This window comes from Panthera leo, chromosome D1 (genome assembly GCF_018350215.1).
Source record: "Panthera leo isolate Ple1 chromosome D1, P.leo_Ple1_pat1.1, whole genome shotgun sequence".
NCBI lineage: Eukaryota > Metazoa > Chordata > Mammalia > Carnivora > Felidae > Panthera > Panthera leo.
Genome location: NC_056688.1, coordinates 101,515,210 through 101,537,522, shown reverse-complemented (window position 1 = coordinate 101,537,522; position 22,313 = coordinate 101,515,210). Strand labels below are relative to the sequence as shown.

The following is a 22,313-nucleotide window of genomic DNA, read 5'->3' as shown; positions in this document are numbered from 1 at the left end:
ACAATGAATTTGGTGCGCCTTCTTTGCATACAGTTTGTCTTGCAAGCTTCTGTCATATTGTATCCTATTATTGCAAGGATTAACTCATATCTCCATGAACACGCTTGATTGTTTTTTTAGGATGGGGAATTGCTGCATTTAATGCTCTGAATATGGCTTTTGCTATTTTTTAAACTTTTTGTTAATTTTTTTCTGTGGGTAAATTTTTCTCTGGGAGTCATCAACTTAGTCATAAGCACTTATGACTAGTTATTATATTAATTATTAATTAATGTCTATTCATGTCTATTTATTAATTCATGTCTATTTATTCATGTCTGGACATGTCTATTCATGTCTAATTATTAATATTTGGGCATATCATTTAAGATTGTTTGTCTTCTTTGTTGTCTCAACTGCACTCTTAGGAAAGGAATATGTTTTAATTGGAACAGAAGAATAATTGAAACAGATTTTAAGTAATAAAAGACATACATCAGTTTGATGATTGCTGTTCATGTTATTTCTGATGATTCCTCATATGAAGAATATTTACATTTTTATGGGAAAATTTTTTTAAATTTTGTTTTGTGACTTCTCTGCCACCTAAAATTAAATAAGCAAGCATCTCTGTATGTTATTCATTTTTCCTGACCATATTTTGTAGGAATATGTTGAATTTTTCTAAATAAAATTTTATTGCACACTGTGATATTATATAACCTTTCCCTTCATATTTTAACCTGTTTCCTCTTTTTTTTTAATTAAAAAATTCCTTTGAGTTAAGATACCGCGTAATATTTGTTTCAGGTGTTGAATCTAGTGATCCTTCCCTTACATACAACTCCTAGTGCTCACCACAAGTACTCTCCTTAATACCCATGCTTCATTGAAACCATTCCCCACATACCTCCCCTCCCGTAACCCTCAGTTTGTTGTGCATAATTAATAGCCTGTTTTCTGGTTTGCTTCTGTTTCTTCTTTTCCCCTATGTTTATCTGTTTATTTCTTAAGTTCCACATATGAGTGAAATCATATGGTATTTGTCTTTAACTGATATCTCATTTTGCATAATACTCTCAAATCCCATCCATGTCAGTGCAAATGGCAAGATTTCATTCCTTTTTATGGCTGAGGAATATGCCATTATACACACACGCACACACACACACACACACACACACACACACACTAACTTCTTTATCTATTTATTAGTTGATGGACATTTGGGTTCTTTCCATAGTTTGGCTATGTTGGTAAGGCTGCCACAAACATTGGGGTGCATCTATCTTTCCAGATCAGTATTTGTATTCTTTGAATGACTACCTGGTAGCACAATTTCTGGATCATAGGGTAGTTGTGTTTTTAACTTTTTGAGGCTACTTCATCCTGGTTTCCAGAGTCCCTGCACCAGTTTGCATTCCCACCAACAGTACAAGAGGGTTTCTCTTTCTCTGCATCCTCTCCAACATCTGTTGTTTCTTGGGGTGTTAATTTTAGCCATTCTGACAGGTGTGAGGTGGTATCTCGTTGTGGTTTCGGACTTGTATTTCTCTGATGATGAGTGATGTGGAGCATCTTATGTGTCTGTTAGCCATCTGGATGTCTTCTTTGGGCAAGTATCTATTCATGTCTTCTGCCTAGTTCTTAACTGGATTATTTGTTTTTGGGTACTGGGCTTTATAAGTTTTTATATATTTTGGATACTAACCCTTTATCAAATATGTCCTTTGCAAATATCTTCTCACATTCTGTAGGTTGCCTTTTAGTTTCATTGATTGTTTCCTTTGCTGTGCAGAAGCTTTTTAATTTGATGAAGTCCCAATAGTTCATTTTTCCTTCCGTTTCCTTTGCCTCAGGAGACATACCTAGTAACAAGTTGTGGTGGCCAAGGTTAAAGAAGTTGCTGCCTGTGTTCTTGCTAGGATTTTGATGGTTTCCTGTCTCACACTTAGGTCTTTCATCCATTTTGAATTTATTTTTGTGTATGGTGTAAGAAAGTGGTCCAGGTTCATTCTTTATGTTGCTGTCCAATTTTCCCAACATCATTTGTTGAAGAGACTGTCTTTTTTCCATTGGATACTCCTTCCTGCTTTGTTGAAGATTGTTGGCCAATGTAGTTGTGGGTTCATTTCTGGTTTTTCTGTTCTATTCCATTGATCCATGTGTCTATTTTTCATCACTACAGTTTTGTAATATAACTTGAAGTCTAGGATTGTGATCCCTGCAGGTTTGCTTTTCTTTTTCAAGATTGTTTTGGCTATTGCGTATCTTTTGGGGTTTCACACAAATTTTAGGATCATTTGTTCTAGCTTTGTGCATAATGCTGGTTATGTTTTCACCGACATTGCATTCATTGTGTAGATTACCTTTGGTAGAATAGACATTTGAACAATATTGGTTATTTCAATCTATGAGCCTGGAATATTTTTTCCCATTTTTGTATCACCTCAGTTTCTTTCACCACTGTTTTATAGTTTTCAGAGTACAGACATTTTACCTCTTTGGTTAGGTTTATTCCTAGGTATCTAATTGTTTTTGGTGCAAATGTAAGTGGGACGGATTGATTTCTCTCTCTGCCGCTTCATTATTGGTGTATAGAAATGCAACAGATTTCTGTACATTTATTTTATGTCTTGCAACTTTACTGAATTCATGTATCAATTTTAGCAAATTTTTGCTGGAATCTTTTTAGATTTCTATATAGAGTATCATGCCAATCTTCAAAGAGTGAAAGTTTGACTTCTTCCTTGCTGATTTGTATGCTTTTATTTTTTTTTTTGTGGTCTGGTTGCTTAGACTAGAACTACCAGTAATATGCTAAATAACAGTGGTGAGGGGTGACATCCCTGTCTTGTTCCTGACCTTAGTGAAAAAGCTCTTATTTTTTTCCTATTGAGGATGATATCAGCTGTGGGTTTTTCAAATATGGCCTTGATGATGTTGATGTATGCTCTCTCCATCCCTACTTTGTTGAGGGATTTTATCATGAATGCATGGTGTATTTTGTCAAATGCTTTTTCTGCATCTATTTATAGGATCATATGGTTCTTATCCTTTTTTTTTTATTAATGTGGTTTATCACACTGATTGATTTGTGAATGTTGAACCACCCTGCAGCTCAGGCATAAATCCCACTTGACTGTGGTGAATGATTCTTTTAATGTACTGTTGGATTTGATTTGCTTGTATCTTGCATATATATATATATATATATATATATATATATATATATATATATATTTATGATATGCATCCATGTTCATCAGGGATACTGGCCTGTAGTTCTCCTTTTCCGTGGAGTTTTTGTCTGGTTTTGGAATTGGGATAATGCTGGCCTTCTGGAATGAGTTTGGAAGTTTTCCTTCCATTTTTATTTTTGGAATCGTTTGAGAAGAATAACATTTAACACTGCTTTAAATGTTTGGTAGAATTCCCCTCGGAGGCCATCTGGCACTGGACTTTTGTTTGTTGGGAGATTTTTGATTACTGATTCAATTTCTTTGCTTGTGATTTGTCTGTTCCAGTTTGTATTTCTCCCTGTTTCAGTTTTAGTTGTTTGTAGTTTTCTAGGAATTTATCCATTTCTTCCAGATTGCCCAATTTGTCGGCATATAATTTTTCATAATATACTCTTATAATTGCTTGTATTTCTGTGGTGTTGGTTGTTGGTTGCTATTTCTCCTCTCTTATTCGTGATTTTATTTATTTGGGTCCTTTCTCTTTTCTTTTTTATAGGTCTGGCTAGGGGGTTTATCAATTTTATTAATTTTTTCAAAGAAAGCCCCTGGCTTCATTGATCTGTTCTATTGTTTTCTGTTTGTTTGTTAGTTTCTATATGTCATTTATTTCTGCTTTAAACTTTATTGAGCTTCTTATTCTGGCTGTAGGCTTTATTTGTTTTTATTTTTCTAGCTCCTTTAGGTGTAAGGCTAGGTTGTTTATTTGAGATGTTTTTGCTTCCTTGATAGGCCTGTAATGCTACACACTTCCCTCTGACAACTTTTGCTGCACCCCCGATTTTGGACTGTCATGTCTTTAGTTTTATTAGTTTCCATGTTTTTTTTTTAATTTTTTTTTTTTTTAATTTCCTGGTTGACCCATTGATTCATTAGTAGTATGTTGTCTAATCTCCATATATTCGTGGTCCTTCCAGATTTTTTCCTGTGGTTGACTTCAAGGTTCATGGTGTTGGGGTCAGAAAATGTACATGGTATGATCACAATCTTTTTGTCTTTGCTGAGGCCTGACCTATTTGTGACCTAATCTGTGATCTATGTTGGAGAATATCTCATGTGTACTTGAAAAGAATGTTTATTCTGGGGCACCTGGGTGGCTCAGTCATTTGAGCATCCAGCTTTGGCTCGGGTCACTATCTCACCACTGGTGAACTCAACCCCCGCGTCGGGCTCTGTGCTGACAGCTCAGAGCCTGGAGCCTGCTTCGGATTCTGTGTCTTCCTCTCTCTCTGCCCCTCTCCTGCTCCTGCTATCTCTTTCTCTAAATAAACAGTAAAAATGTTTTTAAAAAATTTAAAAAAAGAAAGAAAAGAATGTTTATTCTGCTGCTTTAGGATGAAATGTTCTTAATGTATCTGTTAAGTTCATCTGGCCCAGTGTGTCATTTAAAGCCATGGCTCCCTTGTTGATTTTTTTGCTTCATCTATCCACTGATGTAAGTGTGGTGTTAAAATCCCCCACTGTTATTGGTTTATTATTAATGAGTTCCGTTATGTTTGTTATTAATTGTTTTATATATTTGGGGGCATAAGTATCTACAAATGTTAGAACTTCTTGTTTGACAGTCCCCTTTATTATAATATTACAATAATATTATAATAATATTACAATAATATTATAATAATCTTATAATATAGAGCCCATCATCTCTTGTTACATTTTTGGTTTAAAATCTAGTTTGTCTGATACAAGTGTTGCTACTTTGGCTTTATTTGATGTCCATTTCCATGATAAATGTTTCTCCATCCCATCACTTTCAATCTGCAGATGTCTTTAGGTCTAAAACAAGTATCTTTTTGGCACATATAGATGTTAACCCATTTCATCATAATATTTTTAAGCAATCCTTTATTATCTCACAAATGTATGATGTTATCTTCATTGTATAATTAGATGAAATACTTCTGTTTATTTCTTATTTGTTCACATCATTTAAAATACATATAGATGTAAATACATCTAACAATAAGTTCTTACAATTAATATAAATATAAAATATGTTCCAATTGCTAGTAAAAATTCCATCTTCATTATTTTTCCTTATAAAAGTTTTTGTAGGAAATGCAAATCAGATGCTTCTAGTTATCCAAGATTTTTAACCTGGCATTTATGCATAAGATGGTTTCATTCATGAAGTACAGGAAAATATATACATAAAATTCAAATATGGCTATGCATACAAGACATATCTGCAGTAAATTATTTGAAGAATGAATAAACATGTCTTGGTATGAATAGGACTGTTATGGCTTAGTCCTCACGCCTGACTGGGAGATGTATGGAATTATGGCATAGACAGTTCTGCTTAGGATGAAAGGAGATGAGTGAATTAAGACTTTTTTTTTCCAGAAAGGCAGAGAGATGCTGGTGGCCTATAAATGATGAGCAAGAATGCGGTTTTATCTATAACCATTGTGCATTACTTAACACTTTTATATAAACATTTGAGTTTTGTAACATTGCCAGTGTCCATAATGCCACATATTTTTTTTTGCAGATATGTAAACACAGAATTTTATCCCTAGCTAAATTTCCCTTTTGCCAACAATTATTCCCCCCCAAAGAACCAACATGCCCACACCGAGCCCTCAGCTGTGAGTCATTCAATCACTGGAAACAAATTCTGTGTTGATTAGAATTATAATAAATCCTGAAAATTTCAACAATCAGAAAAATGTTTCTGAGCTTAATAGTAGTAGGAAAAGTTCGCGACAGAAAGTTAATCTGTTTGACTATAAAATATTTAAAATAAGCAGCACTCCAGGTGCCTCGGTGGCTCAGTTTGCTAAGCATATGACTCCTGGTTTCGGCTCAGGTCACGATTTCACAGCTTTTTGAGTTCGAGGGCCAGGTTTACCTTTGTGCTGGCAGTGCAGCCTCCCTCTCTCTCCCTCTCTCTGCCCCTCTCCCACTCACATTATCTCTCTCTCTCCCTCAAAATAAATAAATAAAGTTAAAAAAATAAATAGGTAGCACTCAATAATTGGGCAAAGATTTTGCCACAAAGAGAATAAAGTGGTAAAAGTGTTAAGGTCTGATAAGTTCCTAGAAATCAGTTGAATCACTAACCCCAACACATAAATAAATGCTACAAGCTGTGAATGGAACTTTGATAAATCTAAACATGCTAAAAATGGATGAGTAGCAAGTTTGGTAATGAAAACATGAACTAAGATACTCATTTGTGGGGGCGCGCCTGGGTGGCTCAGTCAATTAAGCATCCAAATTTGGCTCAGGTCATGATCTCACAGTTCGTGGGTTCAAGCCCTGCTGGGCTCTGTGCTGAGAGCTTGGAGCCTGGAGCCTGCTTCAGATTCTCTGTCTCCCTCTCTCTCTTCGCCTCTCCCCTGCTTGTGCTCTCTGTCTCAAAAACAAAACAAAACAAAACAAAACAAAAACATTTAAAAAAGGATACTCTTGAATGTCAGTTAAGAGAGTTCTAAAGGACTAGCACTTCCATATATTGTTAGTGTCAGGAAAAATAACAATTCACAGTGTTTCTGGAAATCAATTTAACGTTAGGTTTTCAGGAGTATTAAAGATGTTTGTCCACTTTTATTCAGCTATTCCAATTGTAAGAATGCGCTGAAGGCCTAAAAAGATATTTTGAGAGAATTTTCATAGTAATGTTTCAAAAGTCTATCAACCCAAAGAAAGTTCCACCAAATGAAGAATTCTTCCTGTGCTGTAACATCATCATTACAACAGCGAGAAGTACCGTGTCATGGAGATGAAGTAAAACAAATTTCGGTTCCAATAAACTGATGCACCAATGTTCTCTGTGATGATTTTATATCTACTGTATTCACACATACACACAATGAAATGACACTCACAACGCTTTTGAGGAGAAAGGAAAACTTGAGCACCCATTTGGTGATGGCGACGATACATGTCACTCCGTCCAAAAGGAAAGACAGATAAAAAGCTTCTGCACAGCAAAGGAAACAACCAACAAAACTAAAAGGCAACCAACGGAATGGGAAAAGATATTTGCAAATGACACATCGGACAAAGGGCTAGTATCCAAAATCTATAAAGAGCTCATCAAACTCCACGCCCGAAAAACAAATAACCCAGTGAAGAAATGGGCAGAAAACATGAATAGACACTTCTCTAAAGAAGACATCCGGATGGCCAACAGGCACATGAAAAGATGTTCAACGTCGCTCCTTATCAGGGAAATACAAATCAAAACCACACTCAGATACCACCTCACGCCAGTCAGAGTGGCCAAAATGAACAAATCAGGAGACTATAGATGCTGGAGAGGATGTGGAGAAACAGGAACCCTCTTGCACTGTTGGTGGGAATGCAAATTGGTGCAGCCGCTCTGGAAAGCAGTGTGGAGGTTCCTCAGAAAATTAAAAATAGACCTACCCTATGACCCAGCAATAGCACTGCTAGGAATTTATCCAAGGGATACAGGAGTACTGATGCATAGGGGCACCTGTACCCCAATGTTTATAGCGGCACTCTCAACAATAGCCAAATTATGGAAAGAGCCTAAATGTCCATCAACTGATGAATGGATAAAGAAATTGTGGTTTATATACACAATGGAATACTACGCGGCAATGAGAAAAAATGAAATATGGCCTTTTGTAGCAACATGGATGGAACTGGAGAGTGTGATGCTAAGTGAAATAAGCCATACAGAGAAAGACAGATACCATATGGTTTCACTCTTATGTGGATCCTGAGAAACATAACAGAAACCCATGGGGGAGGGGAAGGAAAAAAAAAAAAAAAAAAAAGAGGTTAGAGTGGGAGAGAGCCAAAGCATAGAGACTGTTAAAAACTGAGAACAAACTGAGGGTTGATGGGGGGTGGGAGGGAGGGCAGGGTGGGAGGGAGGGCAGGGTGGGTGATGGGTATTGAGGAGGGCACCTTTTGGGATGAGCACTGGGTGTTGTATGGAAACCAATTTGACAGTAAATTTCATATATTAAAAAATAAAAATAAATAAATAAATAAATTAAAAAAAAAAAAAAAAAGGAAAGACAGAAAGAAGTAAGATTAAAACTGTAGAAACTTATCTTCATGTAATAACCGATCAGAAGCTGAAACTTACGTGGAGAAAGATTTTCCTAAAGAGAGAAAAATAAAAACTGTTGAAATATTAAAAGGAAAAGATGTACTAAATGTGTCATATCAATGGTAAGCTATATTAATTCACTTAAGTAAAGCCCAAGTTCAAAAAGTATCTAGCAATCAGGAATATGGCTGTGATACAAGTTAGTTGCAAAATACTAAACCCAAATTTCCATGCTTAGAACAGCTGCTATTTTAAAAATAGTTTATGGGTAGACATGAACGGAACAGCAAGGTAATATGCAGAATCACAGAGCAAGTAATTGTCAATAAGGTAGGAACAGAATCATAAAAGCCTCTAATGGAGGCCATGAAATTTCTATATCCAGAATGGGTTTCGCCCATTCCTATAGATATCTGCTTTGATTAAGGAAAACTATTGAAACAAATGTGTTGGTTAATTAAGACGTCAACTATCAGATTCTTTGTGAAAATAATAAAGCACAGATGGTTTTCCACTCTGGATAAGTAGACATAAGAATGTACCAAAAACGAACGTATTGAAACAAATATGCAGAATTAGAGTTTTCAGCCTTTTTAGAGAAGATAATCAGTTTTCATTAAAGGAAATTATGTAGGATATCAAGTGAATGTAAATTATTTGCATATTCAGGAAACATACTGCAAAGCCCTGCACTTTGCTAATAAGAATAGCTCAGTGATGGTCAATATTGTGGACCTATGAGCTGAAAGGAAGGACTTCTCTGCAGACTGATCAAGGGGAAGGGAGTTCTTGAGTGAGACTAAACAGGGGACCCTGCTTAATTATAAGCAGCTGACTTCCGCTCTTGTGATTCCCACCTGTCATCATCTCCAAACAACTGTCCTTTTCATGGCTGCCATTAGGATTCTCACCTGGTCAGAAGCTGTGCATATATAATCAATGTTAGTGTTACTCCAGAGAATTGCACTCAGGTACAACCAACAGGGGCTGCTTTTTCATTGTTTTTGGCACGTTTTTGTTTTTTTCATTGGGAGACTGTCAAAATAGACCGTTTCTCCATTGTGCCAAAGTTCCTCCGAAACCCTGTTCTCAAAGCCAGCTTCACATCTTTGTTCCTCAGGCTGTAGGTAAATAGATTCAGCATGAGACTCAGAAAGATACAAACCGCTGCCACAATTTTCCCTTGTTCAACAGACTGCTCAGGGGCTGGTCTCAGATACATGCAGAATAGGGACCCAAAAAACATGGCGGCAGTGATCAGGTGAGAGCCATGGGTGGAGAAGGCTTTGCACTGGCCTTTGCCGGAAAGGATCTTCATGATGGTGGTGAAAATGAAAATGTAGGAGATAAGGATGATGAGTAGGATATAAGGATGGAACGGTGAGGTTAATCTCCACACACAAACAGAGCCGTCTGCTTTCTCTAAGTGTCTGATCCTGTCAGCATCAGGAGGGGTGGGGCAGCACATAGAAATGGTTGATGATGTTGTGTCCATAAAAGGATAAGTGAGAGGTCAATAGTACCTGCATTGTGCCCACCATAGTACCCAGAGGTAGGGGGCAGTGACAAGGCAGATGCAAAGGGGCCTGGACATTCTGCTGTTGTAGTGTAGGGGATGGCAGAGGGCCACGTACCTGTCAGAGGCCATGGTACCCAGCATGTGATACTCCATAAGGAGCAGAATCACAAAAACAAAACATTGGGCCAGACACCCCATGCAGGAAATGGTTTTCTTCTCTGATAGAAAATTACCAAGCATCTGAGGTGAGACGTTAGTAGAATACAAAATATCCACGCATGTAAATGGGTGAGGAAAAAGCACATGGTGTTTTGCAGCCGTGGAGTGAACCTGATTAATGCAATGAATCCGACGTTCTCTGTCAGAGAGCTGAGGCAAATCAGGAGAAACACCACAAAAAGGATGGGCTGCAGCCCTGGTTGGCTTGTGAGTCCTAGCAGGATGAACTCAGTTGCCTCAGTGCTATTTTGTTGGGGAAGTTTGTCCATCATCATATTCTCTGATAAGAGAGTAATTTTTCAGATATAAATCCAGAAATAAACTGCATTCATTTCAAGACTAAACAAAGTAAATGGGCACTAAAACAAAGTCAGGTTTGGAAAGAGAGGTGTAAATAGGTCGTTAGTTGCCCCAGTGATAGAAGAGTTGCAGCAGGTGCCTTGAGGTGGTTGGTGGTGAAATGGACAATATATTTGAAGTCCATGCACCTGCCATGCTGACTGCTTTGCCACTCTCACCTCACAGCTAGCACATGCAGAATTCGACTTAGCTCATTGGTGTCCCTGATTAGGCTGTGGTATCACAACCACTGGTGCTCCAACATGGCTACTGCCATTGTCTGATCACGACATAAAGCTTCATCAGGAAATCAGGAGACGGGGTGATGCTCTGTAGACTGGTTGTATTGTTGTCAACAAGGGCCAAACTTCTGTAATTGGAGTAGAATATACTCTTGAGAGCCTGTTGTGTATGTATCGATGTTCAGTTTCTTCCTCATTTCTTCCTTATTCTCTTACAGCAACGTAGGTTTCTTGGTGTCTTTTCCATCTCAACTCCTTTCAAACCAGCCACTCAGAGTCTGGGTTGTTTCCTCACCTAATATCCCTTTTGATCTCATGGTCTCTTTTTATCTCATAATATCCCAATATCCATTATTATTTTATATTATATATGTCATGTTCATATTTCATTTTATCTCATGCCTTTGATTTCATACCTTATATCTAAACTATCAGGAAGTCTTATCTGCTATACCTTCCAAAGATTATGCATGGAATCTTAAAACAGCTTGTCAGCATTTTCTCTGCTGTCAGTTAGGTCTAAGATAAAATTCTCTCTCTAGTCCTTTTTCTTTTGCCACATTGTCCTTCTAGTGTTTTTTTTTTTTTTTTTTAAACATCTTGAGCACAATCGTATCTCAGGACCTTTGCATATGCTCATCCCTCTGCTTTGAAATTTCTTCTACCAGGCCTTTGAGTCACTCATGGCATCACCTCATTTAGATCTCTCAAGTTAAGTTCCGCTCCAAATAGCTCTTTAATCATGGACCATGATCTATTTTTCCTCATTTATCACTTCTGAAATGATTATTTATTTACATAAATAATTATTACATAGTTTTTAATCTGTCCTCTATTAAAATGTTAGCCACAGGAGGGCAAGAACTTTATTTTTTGCCACATCCCTAGAACCTGGGCCAATACCTACATCGTTTGATACAATAATCATTAGTTGAACAAACGGATGAATCAATGAGGTAAGTTTGCCAACTCACATCCGCTGATTTTTCATGATGTGTAGATGTCTCACCTCTGTGATGTACCAGTGTAGACTGAGTTGCTACAAAAATTCTAGCTACCATATCTGATTTGTTTTTATAACACAAACTAGTGATAATGGCATCTGACCCAAAACCTTTTTAATTGATGATTAAAATTTGCAGTTTGGACTGTTAGAAAGAGTTGGAAGTTGACTCAGGACAGAAAACATAAATTGCCTTTAATTTTTAAAGCCAGGAGGATGTTAAAAGTTTATACATTTTAAAGAATAACTCTATTGCTTATAACAATGATATATTCACAAATATAACACTTCAATCAGTGATGATCAACTCTGGCTTCATGTCATATTCAGATGGGGAATATTTGAGAGCATTGATACTGGGATCACAGCTCAGCTCAGGAGAGGTATACACATTGGCATACTTTTTAATAAACTTTCCACATGATTTTAATGTACAGCTAGGGTTAAAGCACTGAGTGAGACAGTTGTTATGATCTGTTTAAACTAAATAAAAGAGGTTTTATCACATGTTTTTACCCTCTGCTAGTTTATACTTTCTCCTTAGAGAAGATCCTGATGTATCACCACAAAGTTTCCCTAAGTATAGAACTTGCCATCATCATGCACACAAAAATTTTCCCCATTAGTTTGAAGAAGGAAACACCCCTTCCTCTGACTTTAGCTCTAGTAGTATTCTGTTGGTTTTTTAGAACCTTGAAAAGAGATTATCTTACCAAGAGGCTCCATGATCCTAACTCAAGTTTTCTTGCATTCATAAATAGAAGGAAAAAGAGGTAAGCCTTATTATTAATGATCACACCATTCTGTTATTTACTGCATAAGGTCCAGGGTTTTCTTTCTTGGATACACGTGGAGAAACACTTACTGTGGAAGTAAATTTGGTATAGTTATAATCCAAATTATAAGCTGAAGTGAAGGAGTAGAAGAGAACTCATGTGTTCATATTCTCACTTAAGTGTTCAGTGTTCAAAACATGCCAGCACAGATTTTGTTGAATGGCATCTAAGACTTTTTCAGTCACACGTCACATAGCATAGCCCACAATGCCATGGGCCTTTGCCAGATGGGTGCATTCCACGTTGTTAAGAGACCCTTCTTCCTCTGTCATTCAGTGCTCTCATTCCAATAGAAAGATTAGTGAGAAAGTGAGAGGAATGAGAGTAATCCAAAAGAAGAGAATAACTAAATGTATAAAATCATTACAGTTCAAATAACAGATTTGCCAAAAAGAACCACAATTATGCTTAGCTTAGGTAGGAATTAAAGGTCTATGAACAATATGGGGACGGGGGACAAACAAACAAAAAAACCCTTCAATCCCTAATGAATCTTTTCTGATAACTTTGGTTAAATGGGATCCTTTAGCTCAAAAGTTAATAAAATCCATTGCAGTGTTGGAAAAGGACAGAAACACAGTAAAGAAGGAATTCCTGTATGACTCAGTTGGTAGAGCATGTGACTCTTGATCTCGGGGTCATGAGTTCCAGCCCCATGTTGGGCATAGAGTTCACTTAATAACATGTGTTATATATATAACACAGTAAAGAAAAGTATATTCCCCTTGAACAAAACAATTTAAATCTGTTTTGATCATTCTGGTCGCAACAATGCCATCATATTTCAGTGCAAGCTTGAATTGAGTAAATCTATGAGAAGCTCCTTCAAATGAATAAGGGGAGGTGTTCACATTTATGTTTTTCTTTCTCACCCTTAACCTTACACTCATTTACCTAAATCCTTTAAAATTTTTCTCTTAATAAAAAGTATAGGAAATCATTACACTTGTATGGAGTGAAAGTACATTTTCTTGTGCGAATGTTTAAGTCTCTAGTCTTGGAGGAGGAAAGGTTAAGAGGGAAGGGTGAGGTACGGACTTTTTGAATTCCAAGAACTGGCTGAAGCTTGGTGTGTAAGTCTATTCTAAATCTTAGCTGTATTATGAAATGGATCTGTAACCAATTTCGAGATGGTTGCAAGGCCTGACCTCTTAACACATTACCAGTCACCTGCTGTCTTTGTCAGAAAGAGTCGGAGTCTGCCTGCCTATGGTTTTGTCTTAATGTGTCAATTTTTATAATCCCTGCTAGTTCCATTTTATGTTCAAAAGAGGAGATACTAAGATATCAAACAATATTAGGAGTTCTTGATTTACAGACTTGCCTGTGGAGGGATAGTGATTTCCTAGCCTCCTGGAAGGTCCCCAAGGTAGGAGGATTCATACTTGGATGACTAACTCTGGATGACTCCTCTCTGAAGCATTCATCAGGAAATCACCTAGGGGACATCATTAGGATTCCCTCTGGAGGTCTTTACAAAAGTCACTTCTCAATGGATCAGATCCTCATTTATGGGTTAATCATTAAATGAAGGCGGTATCTTTCATTAAATGCAAGAACACATGGTACCAATTTTGATACTGAGATTTCTCCTAGGGTAGGTAATAAGGTATTGCATCCTTTGTAACGAAAAGGTCTTTGTCGTGACTCTGCTCATCGTATCCTCAGCTGGAATAGTTGTTTCCCCTTGTGAATGCCACTGGTGGTTTTCCCTGTCTCTCTTGTTGTACTTACTACTTTTGTAACCTTTCTATTTCTTTTACAAGATTGCCAGTGCTCTGAGGACAGAATGAATGTCAATTTCAGTTGACATCTCCGGAACAGATCCATACAATATTTTGGGTGCACAGTTGATGTTTAATGGAGAGGTACTGAATGAATACCTAAGCAGTGATGCTAGGAGGAGCGTTGTGACTTAGTGGTGTTCCATGTAAACAGCAGCTTGTCTCATTTTCACTAGGATCAACCTAAGATCATTTCTTCCTGTGAATTAAATGGCAAGTTGCAGGGAGTGAGTTTTTAGACTCTCAGATCTAATTGAAAGGTTAGTTTGAATCAAACTAGTTCAAGTAGACTTGTTGGCATGGACTGCTTATACAACGGTAGGTTTAGTTTATGATTCCTGCTCATACAATATTTCTTCTTTGAATTTTATTTACATTATAATTTGAAATCAGAGTAAATTCCTAGTACTTCTGAGCCAGGTTCATAATAATACCATTACAAATAAGAAAAAAATAATAGTATTTTATCTTTTATATGATTGAGCCAAATTTTCCTCATCTGAAGTCCATCTACCATTAGTGCTTGACATAAAAATGTAGATTATGACAGAGAGAAAGTAAAGAGCCCAAAGCCTGGTACTTTGGCATAGGCATACTAATGAGTGAATAAAAAAAAAAAGAAAAAGATGATTTAAGGCCTTAGGAAATAACTCTGAGACTGGCTCTCCTTGCTGTGGGCTTTGACCTTGAATCAACTTGTCAGGCAGCCAAGGCAAAGTAGACTGTGGGCCCACCTAACATAAATAGTGCTCCTTGGACTTGACTTAATGTTCCAACAGTTTCTTTGGTTTCCATGGGGGAATGGACTATCCCCAAATTTCCAAATTTCCTTCATCTCCTTGTAGGGGAATGTGAAAATATCACACAAAGGTGGGAACCTGAGATGTGTTGCATCAGCGAGGCTGAGTACTACACAGGAGCATTCCCAGGTCATGTCTACAAGAGTCTAAGGGGCAGATTTAAGTTACAGGAGGGGCTGTAGTCCGCTGAAGAGCCAAGGTAAAGCTGGGTCAGTAGGGAAGATTAGCAGGCTGTGTCCAGCCAAGAGAAATTAAGGACTACAAGATGCACTTGTCCTGGTAGAGGACAGCAGAGCAACCATGTAGATCGGAAGCCAAAGAAGGCCAAAGAGAAGCACAAACATAACGGATGCAGATCAAAGCCTCTTTTCACCAGTGATAAGAGGCCTCATAAGTCATAAAACGGGGGAAATCATTAAAATATGAAGGACTTGGCCTTTCCCTAAAGAGAAAGAGCAACCAAAGAGTTATTAACATTTTGATGGCTCTAAGTCTAAAGTTGCTTTTTAAAAGAAAATCATACTTCACAAGTCTACATGCTATGGAATTATATCCTGACACAAGGATTCAGGCAACATGACAACTAAAGATAGATATTTTGTCATTAAATTTTCTTCTGAAAATATAAGAGAGAAACACGCAAAATATTTATTTACCAGTTGCCATGAACATGTGAAGAGTAAATAAAAGAACTTTACTCGTCAGGTGGGTCAAAAATCTTGCTAGGTGAAAAAAAATAAGCAACAACAAACCCTATATATACTCCTTGTCATTCTGAAAGTGCTTTTCTGCCTAATTGATCTGTTGAGATGGGTCAAAGCTTGAATATATTATAATTATCCCTTATACTTTATAACACAGTATTAAATCCATGCTACCATCAAATCCTTCATGAAATATGCTAGTAGAAAGAAATTATGTTTTCATGTTTAGTTAAGATATTGTTTTTCCTCCCTTAAGGTGATACATTGTATTTATTGTGGAAATTTGAATTGCTTACCAATCAACTGACCTATTGTTGAGACCTTGAATATGTTTTGACCGTCAACTTCCACATTATACACTCTGTATACATGCTTTGATCGTTGAAATTATCTCTGCATTTTCTTAAATTCATCTGGGCAGATATAATTAACTGGTTTTATAGCAGATTCACCATAAAAAACACACTGTATCTTGTTTTCCCCCATCTCTGCTCAATGTAATTGTCTCCAGAGGAAGAGGTAGACAATTACAGGGAATTATTAAAGTTACATTTTCACATTTACTTTACGTTATCTTCACCTACAACACATTTGAGACTCAGATAGTGTGGAAGATACTCTCATCTCTTGAGTATTTATGAGGAATACAAGTCACTAGTGTGCTAAGCATTTTAAAATAAATATCCATCTTCATTACCACAAATAGGCAAAGAACATTTGACATTTACAATATTTCTGTGATGCAGATATAATTTATTTCTTAAGCTGAAAGTCCTGACACTCAGAAAAATTGAATACTTTTTTCCTATGAACACAGAGCTAGGATTCAGGTAAAATATTATTTGCTTAGATATTTCTCTGAGAACATTTCAGCCCATATGGACTTGTTAAGGCTAATAATGAATGTTTATGGGTAATTATGCTTCAGACATTCTTGAAAATTATAAATATACACACATACACACACAGGTTTCTTATGGAGAAGACTGAACTATTAGAAGCACCAAAAACCTTTATAGTTTCCAGGCAAAAGGATTGGGTCTAGTACTAGATTGATAGCGTTTAACGGGATCAAAAAGTGGTCAGAGCCATGACTTGCTTTTTTCTGTCGTGCACTTCCCATTCATAGCATTTGTCCAAATTTGAAATTTTTATTAAAGAAAAATTAATTTTAACATTACATATTATTTAAAAAAAAAAGTATCTCCCAATAGTTTTAAAGCAACTTTGCAAACTTCTTTGAAGTTTCTTTGGATGCCTACGATTCCGATTGTTTTTCCCTTCTTTTTCTCCTCCTTCCCCTTCTTCTCAATTTAGGAAAGTTTGACTCAGAGTATTTCAAAGTCAAGGATATAATAATATTCAGAGGGAATGGGGATGAGAACATGTAATCATTGATAACAGAGGCTTCTGGAACGCATGAAGAGATGAAAGGGTGTGCCAATTATGGTAACAAGGGATGAGGCAGAGGTTTCTAAGTGACTCTGGGGAACAAGGTTTTAAATGACATTTTGGATTCCATTCACTACATCCCCCACATGCTTATCTAAGTAGGGTGAGTACAGATTGGTGAGATTATGGAAAAACATTCTTGCTGTTGCCTGGCCAACAATAGGAGACATCCAATTCTCTATGTGGTTCATGAACATGTCTCATCTCAGTCAGACGTGCTGACTGGCCATGGCTCTGGAAAGGGAAGGAGAGTACCAGGGCTATGCCTATGTGCCTGGGGGACTTCAATTCAGAGGAAAGGAACAGAAAAGCAAGTCTAAGCCACATTTTCAAATCCAAGTCGACCTGCAATAATGTTAGTAATGATAATATCTGACTCGTGCATAGTCCTCAGTTGAGTCATGATACAAAAAGAGGGTCCTTTTAAGCGCCAGGCCAGAATCTTCTAAACCTAGCTATAGCCCAAATCTTTAACAAAATGAATAATCATTATTACTGCTATTACTTCCACTGCCACATTATTGAATAACTACTGTGTGCTGCTCTGACCTGGATTAGGAACATCGCATAAAACAACATTTCACTCAGATTGTTTGCCTGAAGGGAATTTAAAGAACGGACACAGAATACAGGCAAAGTTATGGAAATTGATCAAAGAAGTTGAATCATCTGGAGGCTAACTTCAGAAAGGCGTGTCCACTCCTTGTTCTAAAGCGACCAGGCAATGACTACAACCACCAGACCTGAGGGGATCTAGAAGCAGGAAGCAAATCCCGGCCAGTTTCTTTCCCAATACACAGCTCAGCAGGAGTTTAGCTTGGAAGGATGCAGCCACTCGAGCACCTTTGTTGTGAATAGGGGAGAGAAGGAGAAATAAATTGAGTTACTTTTCTCTTTCTCCCTCTTTTCCCTCCACTGGTTCCTCCCAGTGGCCAAACTCAGCTGACACTGGACACCAAAGGATCTCTACGGATGTGATCCATCAGGGTTCAACTCCAGAGGGACAAAGGAAGGTAGAGAAGAAAAGGCAGTGGGTCAGGGTTGGAGAGGGTGACAAAGGGAGAACCCCAGCACATCTATATCATGTGTATATCCATAACATTCCCACAGTACATAATAGCTATGGAGTATTAATCCTAGTAACATGATAAAGCACAAGGCTCGGAATGAGTAAATAATGAGTCCAAGATCAACCTAAGTTGATTGATCTTCCAATGACATTCCAGACTCCAAAACTTTCTGTGTGCACCAGGCACCATTCTACCTGACAGGTTGTAGACAAGAGAACCTATTATTCCCCCAGTCAAGAAATAGTAAGACATTCAAGCATAATTTAAAATAAATGAGGAATCCCCTTGCTTTATGATTCTCAAGAGATTTGATTCCCTGTTGATATTGGGGCATGGGCCAAAATCAGGTCCTCAATGAGCTTGGTTAGGATTTGCAAAAGCATAAGTTAGTGACTGCACATTATCTGAATGATTTGCTACTGGAGATAATTAAACCATAGGGATTTGGTGCCTGTATGACAATTCTGTTATAAACTCTTCAGGCTAGAAGAATCCGAACAGTTTATAAACCTATAACAGTTTATAACCTCCTATCTGTGCTGTCCTTGGGAAATCACTCTTCTTTCACAGGTAGGATTTGGCGTTGTCAAAATACATTTTGGAATGTAGAGATAAGTATTTTAGTCAACAAAATCAAGTTATGGGCTGAAACATATGCTGACGAGTTAGCAAAACTGTTGTTATCGAGTTAATGATTTTCTAAGAGTACAAATATTTATACGTGTACAACAAAGTAATAGTTACTAGACCGGAGAGAACATCCATTCCATATATAATGATTGATTGGTTCCATTTGGGAAAGCACTGTTCCAGGTGCCACTGAGGATCTAGCTAGAGATTAGATAAACTCTTGTCCCTGAAAGTTACACTTGAAGTTGAGTCTTATGTTAGACCAGACCTGGATTTTTCACCTCATACAACAGTAGCTACAACTTCTTAAGTGTTTCCTCCATGTGAGACATATTTTAAAAGTTTTGCACTAATTTAAATCCCTCATATGAGGGAGTTGCTCCTTGAACCTAATTTTACACATGAGGAAATTAGACACAGAAAGATGAGGAACTTGGTCGTGCCCCATGGCTAGGAATTGGGGGATGTGGCTTTCCTGCCAGGTGGTCTGCGGGCTCCTAGGATCTGTTCATTTTGATGACTTTCAAAATCTAACCCAGTATACTGTCTCTTACTTAATGAAGAAAATTAGGGAGTGGCATTAAATACTTTCTGGTTCCTTCCAAGCTGGAAATGCTACTCGTTATAATTACAAGCATCCTATTGTACAATGTTCTACACCCCTTCATAGGAAAACAGCCACTCCCAGGTTTATAATCCACATGAAAGTTAATCAAAGTGCATTTCATGAAGATGCCTTCCTAAATCTTTTCCCACTTCAGACTGAATTATGACCACATATCAGGAGACATCACCCTTCTTAAAATAAACATCAACCTTGTAGACTCTTTAGATGAATGGGTAGTGCCAGGAGAAATCTACATGACCAGAACCTCAGGGTGAGGGTGAATGTCAAGAGTACAGAGCCTCAGGTACCCCAGAGCCAGTTCTGTCTCCCTACAAATACTTCTTTCTGAGTTTTCTCTGTTATAACTATGTAGGGTGTTGTGATCTATTTCTTTAAAGAAAAGTTATCGTCGTATAGTGTCAGTTAAATAATCAGACATGTTCAAGGTTACACTGCATCATTAACCCACAGAAACAAAGAGATATTAATTATTGATGCTTGATTTATATGTTAATAGATATTTATTAAAAACACCATCCCAGCATGAAAGAGTATTTGACTTTTATAATAACTTCTCTGACATTACAAACTTAGAAATGTACAAAATATTTATGATTACATTGATTTAAGTGACTTGTCTTGGATTTTAATACCATGGTCAATATGACCACAGTCCACATGTGCAGAGTGGGATAATGCAATGGGCAAGATTATTGGAAAGGCATTTACAAAGTGCCTTAGAAAATGATTTCTGCCCATTCTTGGATGTGTAGCTATTAGTAAAAGGCAGTATAACATGCTGTCATACCTGTGTGTGTTATTGAAGGAAGCTACTGGTTTTTACAAGATGGTATTTATGGTACATAAAAGTACCCTCCATAAATGCAGAAAGGGGAGATACACTTGAGGGTAACTTAAGTCTTGCCTCATTTGTATGATTGCTATGATTATTATTCCACTAGGATCATTCACATGTATTGAAAACCCTAATCAGAATTTATGTTACATAATTTTTCTTATTTTATGTGAAAGTTAAAAGGAGGTAGAGTTACCATAAAATTATTATAAGGCATGGATATGTTAACTATTTTTTTTTCATTATTGTCTCCTCCTGGATACCAGGGGGACTTTTAATCCTATTGCTTTGTCTAATCTTTCACCCAATAAACATTTGATATCACTGATATATAGGTATGTGTATATTGTGTATATTTTATACATATATATATATGGTTTGCATATTATACATGTATCTTTTTTTATATCAAAAACATGATTGACTTTATGCCTCATGAACCAAGTTTTGGCCCTGATTTTTGATAATGATACCCAAAGCAGAGGAGATCCTAGGCTGAGTCTTACATGTTCACTAAGGTTTGGTGATAGGGGACCACCTGAGTAGAGAAGACACCAAGGGAAAGGACATGAATTGAAGCATGAGGGAACAAACTGCTTGAAAAGATCTTGAGTTTGGGGAGGCAAGAGGACAAAAGCTAGTTTTATAGGGATATGCGTCATTCCCTCTAGCTGCAAAAAACAAGTGATGATTTATATTCCACATCAAAACTATATTGACAAACAATGGATTTCAATGTCCCAAAACAGCAACGTTTAAGGAAATTGTAAGTGAACAAAAGTAATACATCTTGCAGAGAAGATTAAGTCTTTTCAACACAAAGAGACTTGAAGAAAAGCATTTAGAATATGACTGCCTTTATAAAAGGAGCTCTCTACTAATGTAGATGTTCAAACTGTCAACTGCGGGCTTACTAGGCTATTTCTTTAGGACACGTGAAACTTACAAGTTTGAGACTAGAACTATCAGATGACATGATGGGGGTAACAGATGCGTGACAAAGACATGCATTTCTATTTGCTTTCTTTCAGTCCCCATTTGAAGCCGAGCACACACAATGTTACAGAGAAACTACACAGCAGTGACTGAGTTTATCCTCCTGGGACTGACAGATCGAGCCGAGTTGCAGCCTGTCCTTTTTGTGGTCTTCCTGGTCATCTACCTTATCACAGTAGTTGGCAACGTGAGCATGATTTTGTTAATCCGAAGTGACTCAAAACTTCACACGCCCATGTACTTCTTCCTCAGCCATCTGTCCTTTGTGGATCTCTGTTACGCTACCAGTGTCGCTCCACAGATGCTGGTTCATTTCTTATCCAAGAGAAAAGCCATTTCCTTCCTTGGTTGCCTTCTACAGTTCCACTTTTTCATTGCCCTGGTGATCACGGATTATTATATGCTGACGGTGATGGCTTACGACCGCTACATGGCGATCTGCAACCCCTTGCTGTACGGTAGCAAGATGTCCAGATGTGTCTGCCTCTCTCTTGTTGCTACGCCTTATATTTACGGTTTTGCAAATGGCCTGGCACAGACCATCCTGATGCTTCGCCTCTCCTTCTGTGGACCCAATGAAATCAACCACTTCTACTGTGCGGACCCACCTCTCATAGTCCTTGCCTGCTCGGATACGTACGTCAAAGAAACTGCCATGTTTGTGGTGGCAGGTTTCAATCTCACATGCTCTCTTGCCATCATTCTCATCTCCTACATTTTCATTTTCACGACGATTCTGCGCATCCGTTCTGCAGAGGGGAGGCGCAAGGCCTTCTCCACCTGTGGGTCCCACGTGACGGCTGTCACCATCTTTTATGGGACGCTATTCTGCATGCATCTGCGACCCCCTTCCGAGGCATCTGTAGAACAGGGGAAAATTGTCGCAGTTTTTTATATCTTTGTGAGCCCTATGCTAAACCCTTTGATCTATAGCCTGCGGAACAAAGATGTTAAACAAGCAATCAGGAAAGTTGCCCAAAAGGTATTACTTTTTAAATAG

General features: G+C 37.6%; 1 protein-coding gene and 1 pseudogene across 1 annotated transcript; one reads left to right on the top strand and one right to left on the bottom strand.

Annotated features, from left to right (window-relative positions):
- Window positions 1-9,280: 9,280 nt before the first annotated feature.
- On the bottom strand, window positions 9,281-10,263 carry LOC122201326 (annotated as a pseudogene).
- Window positions 10,264-21,368: 11,105 nt separating this feature from the next.
- Window positions 21,369-22,313, top strand: LOC122200339 (olfactory receptor 1030-like). The gene has a single exon (XM_042905894.1). It carries the CDS (start codon window positions 21,375-21,377, stop codon window positions 22,311-22,313), a length of 939 nt encoding a protein of 312 aa, XP_042761828.1. The 5' UTR covers window positions 21,369-21,374.

Bases quoted from the DNA above. Each gene is read 5' to 3' on its own strand.
- LOC122200339 (XM_042905894.1), top strand. From the start codon at position 21,375: ATGTTACAGAGAAACTACACAGCAGTGACTGAGTTTATCCTCCTGGGA.